Source organism: Ziziphus jujuba, chromosome 5 (assembly GCF_031755915.1).
Source record: "Ziziphus jujuba cultivar Dongzao chromosome 5, ASM3175591v1".
NCBI classification, from domain to species: Eukaryota; Viridiplantae; Streptophyta; class Magnoliopsida; order Rosales; family Rhamnaceae; genus Ziziphus; species Ziziphus jujuba.
Window position 1 is genome coordinate 6,650,182 of NC_083383.1, and position 13,437 is coordinate 6,663,618.

Sequence of the window (13,437 nt, forward strand, 5' to 3'; positions counted from 1 at the left end):
TGGGTCACCTAGAAAGTGCGATTTTATGTATTGTGAAGGTTGGGATGCCTAGCCAGCTGAGCATTCAACCACCACATCCCCAAAACTTTGAGGACCAACAGGACGCAGCCACCAAAAGAACAATAACAACATGAACAGTTAAAAGTAAAAAAGTAAAAAGGCGAAGAGCATGAGATCTGGGAGTCAATGGAGCTGTCAATATCCAACAAAGAATAAATAAACGCATCACTTCCACCTCCACCTACGCTTTCTACTCATTATTAAAGTTTTGCCGGGGCCGGTGATTCGTCAGCCTAATCATGTTTGTTTATGACTTCAACTTCATATTCCACATCCCCTGTCAATTTCAGTTTCTCTTTTTCCTTTTTTTTTTTTTTTTTTAAGCGGCAAGGTTTCACTCGTCTACTCAACTTCACCAATATTGTTTTAAATCCTATGAATAAAACACTAACCAAACTTTTGACTGTGAAGAACTATAGATTTTTTTGGTGATATGAGGTATAAACAACATTAAAAGAAAAAGGATTTTGGGGAGAAAAATAATTATAAAAAAAAAAAAAACCCGTTTGAAGATTTTGAAAATGAATTTTATCAAAATGAAGACTAAATATGACGGAATATTATAGATTTGGAGGGAACCGACCCTACCCTCCGACACTTTCAGTGCTTTCCCTGCGGCAAAACTCAGATTGAAATACAAGCTTAGTCAAACGTCTATTGATTAAATTCAGAACTGATAGTAGGGGCCTCAACTCCACCATATAATATTATACATACAGTAACAAGGCAACAAGCATCAACCAAGAAACTGGAGCATGAAAAATGGCGGAAATTTCAGACACATTTTCCCAGTAAGTTGTCAAACGGAAATCAAATATTGCATTAAACTAAATAAAGTACAAATGGTAAAAAAAAAAAAAAAAAAAAAAAAAAAAAGAATCGATCAGATATCAAAACAAACCTAATCTAATGCAAGGTATTTAGCAGCTTTATCTTCTCTATGGAATCCAACAAATTCGGTCAAAACCAAATACAGCAGCTACTTTCTGATGCCTACACTTTCAAACCATCAATTCTGTCAATGCAAAGAGCTCCGAATATGAAAAGAAACAACAGATGAATGAACAATCTCTGTAAAAGGTATTGGACTACAGGCGTTTTACTCAATCTTATTGGATTTACAAAATTTTCCAACAATATCAGATTTCAATTTGCATCCACGTGAGACAGTTTCTACAAGCATAGCATCAATTGCTTCTTCCTTTTTCTCATAGACATAGAAAGCTAGAAAGGCAATTGGAAGTCCTGAAACAATAAAAGCACAATGCGTCCGTTACCCCAATGGCACATTAAAAATTGAAATCATTCCCATATATTAATGCAACCAAGTCCCCCCATATTGATACAAATGAATGAGAGTGAGAGCAGCACATCACAAGCTCATCCATTTTCATGCATCATCAACAACAGCACTGGGAATTCATTTATCCAATGAATAAAGATGGTTCCCTTGCTATCATCATAATTGGCCAATCCAAATCATGGAAAAGAATCATCAGACAAATTGGCTGTTTTGATTATGTCCCAGAGAGAATTAAAAAAAAAAAAAATTGAAAAAAGGGTGTTTTGATATTCACAACATGTCCTACACAGAATGGATCAAGTAATAAGAGCTTTATCTCATTTCTTTAAGCTTCTCACAGAAGTGTTTATTCTCAGTTCAATGTCCTATATAAAATGGTTTTGAAATTTGAATGAAATTAAACTATAATTCCTATTTGTTTTCTTTTCAACTGCATGAAAATAGCCAGCACACAGTGTTAGCATTTGGGAGGGAAGCGAACACAAACCTACGACGAATATGCTCTGAAGTGAAACAGCTCCAATGAAGCTAACAATCAACAGAGAGAAAGCAACCTATTGCACAATCAGAAATGTTGTTAGAATGCTGAACGGAGATCTATCAAATTAGCATTTGCTTATGCACAAATCTAAATCAGACAATGGTTACAGGGGCCTAGGCTAGTAGCCCAACAACAACTCTTCTCTTCGTTAATTGTGATGGTGATTTGATGATGCACATAATTTATATGATTGGAATTGTAAATATGTAAACAAGCCCTTATCTTTTCCAATCAACAATTGGGCTAAACATTCAGTAAAAATATTATTAAAAGAACTAGAAAAAATAACTCAAATTGATATACAAATTATTGTACATTACTAAAGAAAATAAAAAGTTAGAAGAAGAATGGCAAACACCTTGATGAAAAGTATCCAGTCATTTCCCTTGGCAAGAGATTTTAAAATATGAACAGCAGTATTCCAAGATGAAGCTACCGACATGGCAACTCTTTGGGACATCTCTTCTGATAAGTGGAAATGTGACCAGGAAAGTTTTTCAACTGTGAATCCTAATCTGCAGCAGTAAAAGTTCCATTTTATGGTCATTAACCTGTGCTTTGAGCCTAGCCAAATATGTATCGTTAAACAAAAAAACACAAATAACTTCATATGGAGATTGGAGAGCCCTATTCTTCTACTTAATAGTCTCCCAAACATACAATCATTAACTTTTTTTTTGTTTTTTTTTGTTGGTAAATACAATCAGAAGTTGTTAATGCAATAATAGTCATCAAAGTCATAAGCAGAAGCTTTTCAAATGGTATATTGACATATCCTAGAAGAGAGTTTGCCATACATCTTTCCTGGTAAGATGGCATGGATGAACAAGAATATTATTGTCGCCAAGAGAAGCTTAGAAAGTGCAGTAATGATGGTAAATCCAGGTGCAATGAAGTTGTAGTAGATGGCAACCAGAACTAGCAATGCAATGAATGTCTGTTTTTTATCCTTCCAGAGCAATGTGTCAGCAACTGCGAAATGCAACAGCAGAAAAGGTGTTGGTTCATCAATGATTTTCTTTAAAAAAAAAAAAAAAAAAAAAAAAAATTATTTGGATAAGTAAAGCTATGAATTGTGTATACAGAAAATCAACTACAAGAAGGAAAGAAACCAGTGTTTAATTTCGCCAAAGAGCAACAGTGGGCTACACGTTCCATATTTTCATACACTAATAAATCAAAGTAACAATAAATAGCTCATGAATAACTCAGTGAAGCTCTGTGAGGCAGCATGCAGCATATGTTATAAGTCAAAAATCCTTTTATTGAAATAACCTGTTTTTCTCAGGCCAAAAAGAAAACAAATAATTTCCATAGGCCAACCAGTGCCTTTCAACAACGAAAATGCTACTAGGCTACGGCAATGCGAGAGTTAGCTGTCAACTGAATGCTGCATCGACATGGCCCCTTCATAGATGTATTCTACAGCATTATCTAAAAACACTCCAAAAACATCTCCACGAGTATATCTTTTATGAATGCAGCATAACTAGAAATTCTAAAAAGTAGTGATATTAGTAGAATTCAATGATTCATACCCCTTCCACTTCCAAGATACATGGAAGCTTTAGAAGGTCCTTGTCTTTTAGGTTGAAGTTCAGCCCTCAAGTGTGAAAATGACTCAATCGTCCTCTTAATACCTTCCTGCAGAAAAAATAAATCAGATGACAAATGGATTGGTAAGTGAAATTCTCGGTGTAGTAAGTAAATGTTCACTTTTCCTTTTCTTTGGAAGATAAAACAACCTGGAGTGGTAGGATAGGTGTGTAGCCAAGTTGATCGTTTGCTTTTGAACAATTAAAAGTTCTACAGCAAGACAGAAGTCTAATTCTAGAAGGTGTCAATTGAGGAACCTTCATCCCATATGGGCCAAACAGCTTATATGTCCACTCAACCACATGAGCAATTGGCATCATAACAAAGGCAGGAATCTTTATTCTAGGCCTGCAAAACTACATAAATTCAGGCAACAAGTTTTTTCTTTTGACAATTTGCACTGTATTTTATTCTCCCAACCCAATCAGAGAGTAAAAGATTAATACAGAAAACGTAATACGACATACCAAAAAAATGTTAAATAACTGCTGCAGCAATGCTAAAAAATAAATAAGTAAAGAAGAAGAACAAAGCAAACCTATTCATTCATTTTCCCTTCCCCTACACATAAAATTAAAAATAAAAAATAAAAAAATCCTCTTTTCTTCTTTTACAAACTGAATGATCAAGATGTTTTAAGACTTATTCTCAGTTTCTATCATTATCAGAAATGGATGTATGTAAGGAATTAAAGAAAAAGAAAGATACCAATTCACCATAAGGATGTTAGATATTTCAAAACTAGAGGCTTAGACTCCCCTCGGAAATCTACTTTTATGAAAGTAAAACTCAGTGAGAAATTGTTTTTAAAAAAAATAAATAAATAAATTAAAAAGAAAAAATCCAAAATTACATCTTTCCAAAACAGTATGTATAAGAAATATGCATACCTTTCATAGCCAAGACCGCCCAGAATAAGCGACATAAACTCCCAAAATTTGATAGGCTCCATATTTGTAATAAAATACGCCTGCAAACCATTCTCCATTTAGCAAGAGATGCCAAAACTGACTTCCAGTTTCCGTTTCCATGCCAAAACATTTATAAACACGATATGCTGTGTTTTTCAGAAAAATGCTAATAATAGAAAATTTAAGGCAATGATTCAGTAGAATTGATCGAACTTCAAAATTTGAGATATTAATATGCATATGTAATCAATTGCATTGAGTATCTGTCAAGATAACAAAATATAGTAGAGAGGGAAAAAAGAAGCTAGAAATCAAGTGCATGATCGAAGTGTAAGCAAAGAAACCCTCAGGGTCCAAAAGTCACACTCAGACACACTAAAACTTTATTTTAACAGAAATACAAATATAATTGGCGTCAATTTGAGAATAATTAAAATGGTACCTGTCCTGCAGCTTTTTCAGCTACCTTGCTTTCCGATGCAAGAGCCCGTTCGGCACATACATGGGCATGCGCCACATTTTCAACATAAGTGAAATCATACATGTTATTGCCATCACCAATAATGAACTGATAACATTTAAAGAGAACATAAAATTAATGATGGATTTCATTGAAGAATGCTATTACAGTTAACAATTGAAAGACAAAAGTATGTTTATGTACATAATTTCATGCACAAGCATACAGCTAACAAATATTTACCCTTCTTTAATCTTGTTTTCATCTATTTACCAACCATAGATAGGGCATACAAAGAAATGGAGATCCAATTATTTGATCAATAGTCAAGAGATCACATATACATTACTTTGATTGGCTATTCTTCATAACCAAGGCCTAATTTAGGACCTAACAATTTAAACACTATGGTTAAGATATTTGTTTATCATTAATAAAAAAAAAGCAAAAAAAGATGAAACATCAAAATTTACCTTTGATTTCCCAGCCCTGGCACTAGTAACTACAGATGGAACCAGTAACCTATCACCAGGTCCAAATATGCCGCTAGGGCGTAAGCAGCAAGTTAAAAGCCCATTAACACCATTTGACTTGATTACTAATGCCTCTCCTTCAGCTTTTGTTGCTGAGTAATAATCATTGTACTGAAATATTTGAACGGAACATAAAAGCCAGCCAAGGTAATAGCTATTACAGTCTATAATTGGGGATTCATTGTACTAAACTGTTTTAAAGGACATTATAACACAAAGATATGTATGAAATAAGTAAAATTTAAATAAAAAACAAGATTCTCTGGGTGTCAAAATGGGAGATGAGCATATAAGCTGCTTTGTTTCAGTAGCACTCTGGGTGGTTTATTGAGGTACAAGTACCTTTTCTGGGTAAGGCACAGACTCATCCCCATTGACAATTCCATGAACCCCATCAAAGATCACACTAGCAGAGCTGGTATATATAAGTCTCTTTACTTTTAGTTCAATGCAAGCATCAATAACGTTCTTCGTTCCTGCAAACGAGAGCTGACTGGTAATCATTGAAAGAAACTCAATCCCACAAAAAACAACGACACAAAAAGCACAATGAAAAAGAATAGTAGACGCCAGTACGGTCCGTATTTCCCTACCATCCACATTGACTGAACGATGCAGCTGATAATTGTTAATGGATGAATTCGGAGCGGCCATGTGAAATACCACCTCAGCCCCTTGGCATGCTGCAGGAACCCCAGAAAAAAAAAAAAAAAAGAAAGAAAAAAGTAAAATACATTTAACAATCCAATGGTGTTACTTAACACCGAAATTTTCCATTCGAAGACATTGATGGAAATGTGAGGTTTGACCTTTAAGAACTTGGTCTTTTTGGCGGAGATCGGCGGACACATACTGGGCACGGCCAGAGCGGAGAGCTTTGCCGAGGACTCCGTCTTCCTCTGCAGGTTCGAGATCAATGGTGGGACCCAAGTCGGCGATTCTTACGGAGAACATGTCGTACTTGATGAGCATCTCCACCAAATGCCGAGCTGCAAAGCCTCGTCCTCCAGTCACCACGCACCATTTCTCACCCTCGGCCATTTTTGGCACTTCCCCAATTGCAGAAAAAAAAACAAAACCAATTAAAACGACGACTGATCTAAGCTCTTGTTCGGTGGTGGACTGCTTGAAATGGCCCCGGTTGGATCTGAGACTCAGAGACTTCAGAGAGTCTCCAATAGACCTGCCGGAATGCTGACAAGATACACGAGGGACAATGAAAGTCTAGCGTGAAGAATTTGGGAGGAAAATTTGTACTACCAACTCAACTAGGAAATTAGAATATATACTCACGAATAAATTTAAAAAATAAAAATAAAGATGTTTCAGTCTTTTAGCACTTCAACGCATAAAACCCAACGCGGCCCAACAGAATGTTGGGTGCGTTGTTGCCCCAGACCCGGGTCATCCCATAACCTTGCTCCAAGACCAAGACGTAAGCATGAATTGCCTTTTAAACCCATTTGTCTATCTGCAGCAGTCTTGCATTCAATCAAATTCCGAACCCTTTTGATGGGTATATGGAGAGGATTGAGTGGTCTTAATAATAATTTAAGCAATGGAATTAAATGAAATAGATTTAAAACTTAACTTTTATTAAAAACAAATTATATGAGACAACTAGATTCAGTTTAAAATTAGTCAACAAATAACAAAAAGAACTGGTTCAATTATTCTATAATCATAAAACGAACCACGTTTTTACTTTTTGTGTGTTTTTTTTTTTCTTTTGGTCAAAATTTATCAAAACCTCTCTCCATTTTATTGTGTATATGTTTTTTATAAAAATAAAAAAATTTAAAAAAAAAAAGAGAGAGAGAAATTGAAAAGCCAATTACAGTCAGTTTTGCTGGTGCATATAGAATAGAACCAATCACCAAAAATATTTAAACCGGGCTTTAAATTAACCCACAAACCGAGTGTTCCCTCCTACGGCCCACCCAAATACCCGCGTATTAAATAAATAAATAAAAATTCTGCAAAATTATCATTTTCCCTCCCAATTCCAATTCCAATTCCATTTCTAAAGCAAAACCTTCGAAGTTCCGACTCCATTTCCATCTACTATCAAGTACCAGTCTCTACCCAAATACGCATCAGCTACCATGTCCTTCGAAGACGACGACGACGACGATTTCCAGATCCCTTTCTCCCAAACAATATCTTCTACTCCCAGAGTCGTATGCAGTAGCTCTCAGAAGAAACCCCTCCAGACCTCCAATCTTAACCACCGCCTTTCCAAAAAACCAAAGCCCTCTATCCCCAACTACGTTGGTAAAGAAAATGCTTTCTCGCTTCCCCTACAGAACAATTTATCAAAAAATCAGGATTCTAAATCTAGTTTGGATGTCAGAGAATGTTTCAAGTTTTCCGATGCAGCAGCAGATTGCAGCTTGGATTCATTACAATCGAGCTTTGATTGCCCAAGCCTTGCGGTGGCCGACGAGAATGTGAATGAATGTACCGTTAATTGTTCTGGGTATGTGGAGAAAAAAGGATTATTGAACAAAAATGGTGGTTATTACCTCAATTCAATTGAGTCTAGGTTAATGGGGTCGCGAGGAGATTGCCGTTTCGATGTCGTTGGTAAGGATGGTTCCTCGGATGCAGGTTCTGAGGGGGAGCTCGATGCGTTGCTCAATTTGTGTTCGGCACTAGAAGAAGAGAGCGAAGATTATTTAATCGGCGAAAAAAGTGGAGATTTGGTTCAATGCCCTCTATGCGGGGTTGATATTTCGGATTTGAGTGAGGAGCAGAGGCAGCTCCATACCAATGATTGTCTAGACAAAGGGGAAGCTCAAGCTCAAGTTGTAAGTTCCAATTATTATCATTTTTTTTTAATTATTATTATTATTATTGAAATTTCTATTCATTTTCCATTATGGCAATGTGCGGTACGGTAATCTTATACTGAGTGACGCCGCCCAGCATCACATGTGGAGAATATATTTACACGCCTTTCCACATGTGAATACTTGTGTCGCCTCCCATCTTATATTGGCTACATTGCATGGTAGAGAATAAAAATGTCAACATTGTAAGTATATATATATGATAACTAATCATGGGGATATGTTGAGTAGGTTGTTCAACATGAAGAAGAGGGACCTCAAGTTTCTGGCCAAGTTGTTGATGTTTCTCCTGTTGTAGAATGGCTACGTGGTCTGGGTTTAGCGAAGTATGGAGATGCATTTGTTCGAGAAGAGATTGACTGGGACACCTTGCAATGGCTGAAGGAAGAGGTATCAATCTTGAAAAGTTGTTGTATATTTGGTTGCTTTCAAATGGGTGTGATTTTTATGTGGTACATTGCGTTGGTAGTCTTTGTCTGCCTAATCGTTTGTTTTGTTACTGAATGTCAACTGATTTTTGCATTATTTTTGGTGTTTTGTGAGTCTCAAGGATCTTTTTAGCATAGGCATCACTGCACTTGGTCCCAGGAAGAAGATTGTGCATGCTCTTTCTCAACTTAGAAATGCAAGTTTCAAAGCAATTGAAGCACATACAGAAGCTCAGGTGAGTGAACCTGCAAGGAATGTTGTTGAGACACCAAGTGATGTCCTTGAAGGGACAGTTGATGATGCCAGTAAAGCAGCACCAAACAAGTTGATAACAGACTATTTTCGAGGCTCTGCTAGTGAAAGGAAGAAACCTTGTACCAACTCTAGGGAACCACATGTGGTAACTAAAAAGTCATCCGGTTCTGGACGTAAACAAGCTGCGGTGAAAAGCTGTGTGACAAATGGAAAATATAGGAATCCTCCCTTGTGGTGTTGCATACCAGGGACACCATTTCGAGTGGTAAATTACTTTTCATTAAACAATGTTATTTGTTTGTTCATTTTTGCAATTACACCACATTCTACTTAATTGTAAACAAAACACGCAGGTTAAGTGTACCATATTGTTGGATTCTGATGTTAGGAACAAACATATTTCACCTTGTAGAACATATCGTATTGATGCAAGTCTTTTACTAAGTTCACTATTATTGACATGTACAGGATGCTTTCCGATATCTTAGAGGAGATTGTTCACATTGGTTTCTCACTCATTTTCATATGGATCGTAAGTTCCTCCTTTTACTTGATTTCATTGTTCAAGTTGAAGCTTTCCTCTTAACTGGACAGTAATTCTGGGGATGTAATGGCAGTTAGTAATGAGAGGCAATATTGTGTTTATTTAGCAAATAAGGGTATCTGCTATAAAATCCATGTCTTTAAGTTTGATATGATTGAATTGGTTGGTGCTACTTGTTCAGATTATCAAGGTCTGACAAGGTCCTTCTGTCATGGAAAGATTTATTGTTCATCCATCACCGCTAAGCTTGTAAATATGAAGATTGGGATCCCATGGGACAGATTGCAAGTTTTACCCCTCAGTGAAAAGATTAACATTGCTGGTATTGGCGTGACCTGCTTGGATGCAAACCACTGCCCTGGTTCCATAATATTACTTTTTGAACCTCCGAATGGTAAGGTGTGGTCCCAACTGACTTCCTAACTCACTATGTGATGATTTTACATTTCTTTGCACCTTTTGATACTGATCTTATTTTCTTGTCTTTTCAGGCTGTTCTACATACAGGAGACTTCCGCTTTAGTGAGGATGCAGGCTTCATGTCTGTTTTGCAATCATTTGCTGTCCATACACTCATCCTTGATACCACTTATTGTAACCCCCAGGTCAGTATGCACAAAGTATATTCTCCATCATTTTGCAATACGTGTATGAAATCAAAAGGCATAATGATTTGTGTCATTTTCTATTGCAGTATGACTTTCCAAAAAAGGAGGCTGCAATACAGTTTGTCATTGATGCCATTCAAGCTGAAAGTTTTAACCCTAAAACTCTGTTCTTGATTGGTAGCTATACAATTGGTAGGTTCTCTCTGTCTCTCTCTCATGAATCTTCCTTTTTATCTTTTGGTAACTAAAAAAGGTTGGGAGGGGTGAAGGTTTACATAATCTTTTCTGGTTGTTAATGTTTCCTCCAAATGCATTGCATTATTGATTATCTGAACCATTGATTTCCCAATTGATGTTTATATATATTTTTTTCTTATTTTTTTTTTCTTTTTTTTTTTTTTTTGTTTTTTTGTTCATCCCACCTTTTGTTTTTTGTTTTACCTTGTATTTTCATTCTTTAACAGGAAAAGAGCAGCTATTTTTGGAGGTTGCTCGGGTGCTCCGCAAAAAGGTTTATGTCACTGCAGCAAAGCTGCGCATCTTAAAATGTTTGGAGCTTCCTCAGGAGGATATGCAGTGGTTAACATTAAATGAACAGGAAAGCCACATTCATGTTGTTCCTTTGTGGACACTAGCAAGCTTCAAAAGAATAAAGCATATATCTAATCAGTATATGGTGAGTGATATTTGAAATTGAGGTTTATGTAATCATGCCTTGAATTTCCTCTATCAAATTTACATTTTCCATTAATTAATTTTTGGGGTTAATTATATAAAGCACCTTTCCACTTTGGGATAGAATTATTGGACTGGTGTTCTGACTAATTCGTACAGGCTTGATTTTACATTTCCTTTTCCTTTCATTACATCTATAAACAGATTATATATGAGAGATACTCCTGGTGGCAGCATTGCGGACTATTTTATTTATTCAACAAGAAAAAAAAAAAAAAAAAAAAAGTTTCCTGTTTGCTCTAAAACTGCTAAAATTTCATTCCTTAATTGTGTATGTGATCAGGGTCGCTTCAGTCTAATCGTTGCGTTTTCACCTACGGGGTGGTCATTTGGTAAGGGAATGAAGAAGTCTCCAGGGAGGAAGTGGCAGCAGGGCACCATCATAAGGTGATGTTTGCTTCTCTATAACTGCAGGGATTGAATTTTATTATTATTATTATTATTTTTTTGGCTAAAAGCAGGGATTGAATTCTTGATTCTTGGAAGCTATCATCACTTCATATTAATGACTTCATAATAATGAAGTGTGTAGCGTCTTTTGTGTGTGATTTCGTAGATCCTAAAAGCTACCATCACTTCATAGCAATGACTTCATAATAATGAAGTGTGTCTAGTGTCTTTTGTGTGTGATTTCTTAGATCCTATAACCACTATTTGGTCATCTCATCGTCCAACTTAATAATAATTCCTGTACTAATGCGGCTTAATACTAAATTGTTTAATTGAATGCCTAACTTTTCTACAATTCATGGCTGATTTGACTTAATGAATGTTGTATGTCTTAACACTGACATCATATGTTACCCTTGTACTACAGGTATGAAGTGCCGTACAGTGAGCATAGCAGCTTTACAGAACTCAAACAGTTTGTGAAGCTTTTGTCTCCCGTTAACATAATACCCAGCGTCAATAATAATGGACAAGATTCTGCCAAATCCATGGTTTCCCTATTGTTGTCTTAATTTATTGTACTCCACAGTTTTAGCAATCCAAACATATAGTTACAACCAAATTTGCTTCCAGAACGTTGCAAGTTGTTTTTGTAAGGAATTCTATTTTTGTGTGAGAACTGCTGCTGGCAGTTTTTTTATTTTCTTATAATGGATATAAAATAAATTCAAATTCAATTAAAAATATCAAAAAATAAAATAAAATTTCCAACCAGTTAAATTATAGGGCAGAAATAGCTACATGAAACACACCTCCTGTGCTCCACTCTCAAGCTATCAAGAATGGAAGATTCATTCTGGAAAATTCCTGAAAAGTAATCAGAGAAAATTTTCCTTTCTTCTTCTTCTTCTCAACAACAATGGCAAAGGAAAATGGTGGGGATTCTGCTCCAACCTCAACCTTTCAAAACTCAGTTAAAAATAAATAAATAAATAAATGAAAAGGTGGTTAGGTGACAAGACAGTTGCACTGCTTATTTGACGATTGGTGGACCACGAGTCGTGCATATTTTTGTCACACATGACGAAAGTAATCCATCGGCATGCGGACCACGTTGGGGGTGGTAATATATTTTTGAGTGTTGATAAATTGATAAATTTTTTGTTTGTTTGTTTGTTTGTTTGTTTGTTTATTAAATGTGATAAATGATAAATGAACAATAGATGAAGCGGCGCCGAAATGCAAGGGTTAAGCTGATTGCACCACGTTTCGCCCCGGGGTGGGGGTGGGGGGTGGAAAGGTGGGACCCTCAATCAAAACATCCAATTGGTTCCTATTTTGTTAGGACAGCAATAGAGCCACCGTCAGCTGCTTTTGAAAATCTTTTTCTATCTTTTCTTCTTCTTGTTTTGTGATTTCGTTTCTTCACTTTTCACCTCTTATATATGATTTCATGGATTACGAAAGCACTTCCCTAGTAATGACAACAACATCTCAGTTCTGACTTTCCAGTACCTCTTTTCTGTTGCTGCCTCCAAATTTTCCTCGCTCATTCATTTCTTCTTGTTTCTGAAATGTGAAATAGAGACTTCTGAATCCTGACAAATTAGTCATATTGTGTACCAATATATATATATATATATAAACACATTGATTTTATTATACGGTACAATAATGTTTAATTTATTTTTATGTTAGATATTATGTGACACCTAATTTGTATATTAAATATTTAATTTAAAAAATATTATCTGTTATTCAATATGGTTAAGTGGCAATATTCACACTTCTGCATTATATATATATATATATATGTATATATAGCCAAATCTCATAGCCTATAGTAGTAGCGGATTATATATATAGCCAAATCTCCATGGTGGATTCTATGAGATTTGGCCACTTTTTAAGTTTGGGAATCTGTAGGCGGTCGTTGGTGTTGACCAAGAAGAAGAAGGGGATTGGTTAATTATCAAGGTAGAAATGACAGCCCCGGCGAAAGGTTGTGGTCGGAGGGGAAAAGGTTGTAGAGTCCAAAAAGATAACATAAATCGAAGAAAAACCTTTACCATATATATATATATATTGGTAATTCATATATGTAAATACTTCGTACCTAAATAGGATACGCACACACATAAACATCTACCCTATTATTGTTAGTTGTTGATGAAGTGGACCGTGATGGTGATTTCTCAGTTACAGCTACGTTTAAATGTA

General features: G+C 35.8%; 2 protein-coding genes across 2 annotated transcripts; one reads left to right on the forward strand and one right to left on the reverse strand.

Moving 5' to 3' along the window:
- Window positions 1-967: 967 nt before the first annotated feature.
- LOC107420046 (3beta-hydroxysteroid-dehydrogenase/decarboxylase) lies at window positions 968-6,802 on the reverse strand. Its single transcript, XM_016028902.4, has 12 exons — window positions 6,214-6,802; window positions 5,998-6,087; window positions 5,747-5,880; window positions 5,345-5,515; window positions 4,854-4,979; window positions 4,391-4,470; window positions 3,650-3,848; window positions 3,443-3,548; window positions 2,702-2,876; window positions 2,263-2,419; window positions 1,851-1,917; window positions 968-1,305 (listed from the first exon to the last, which is right to left on the reverse strand). Exons 1-12 carry the CDS (start codon window positions 6,443-6,445, stop codon window positions 1,160-1,162), a joined length of 1,683 nt encoding a protein of 560 aa, XP_015884388.1. The 5' UTR covers window positions 6,446-6,802; the 3' UTR covers window positions 968-1,159.
- A 514-nt stretch (window positions 6,803-7,316) lies between these two features.
- Window positions 7,317-11,928, forward strand: LOC107420061 (DNA cross-link repair protein SNM1). The gene is made up of 10 exons (XM_016028926.4): window positions 7,317-8,214; window positions 8,488-8,646; window positions 8,807-9,205; window positions 9,409-9,472; window positions 9,666-9,883; window positions 9,976-10,089; window positions 10,179-10,284; window positions 10,557-10,768; window positions 11,111-11,214; window positions 11,645-11,928. Exons 1-10 carry the CDS (start codon window positions 7,510-7,512, stop codon window positions 11,787-11,789), a joined length of 2,226 nt encoding a protein of 741 aa, XP_015884412.3. The 5' UTR covers window positions 7,317-7,509; the 3' UTR covers window positions 11,790-11,928.
- The last annotated feature ends 1,509 nt before the right edge of the window (window positions 11,929-13,437 follow it).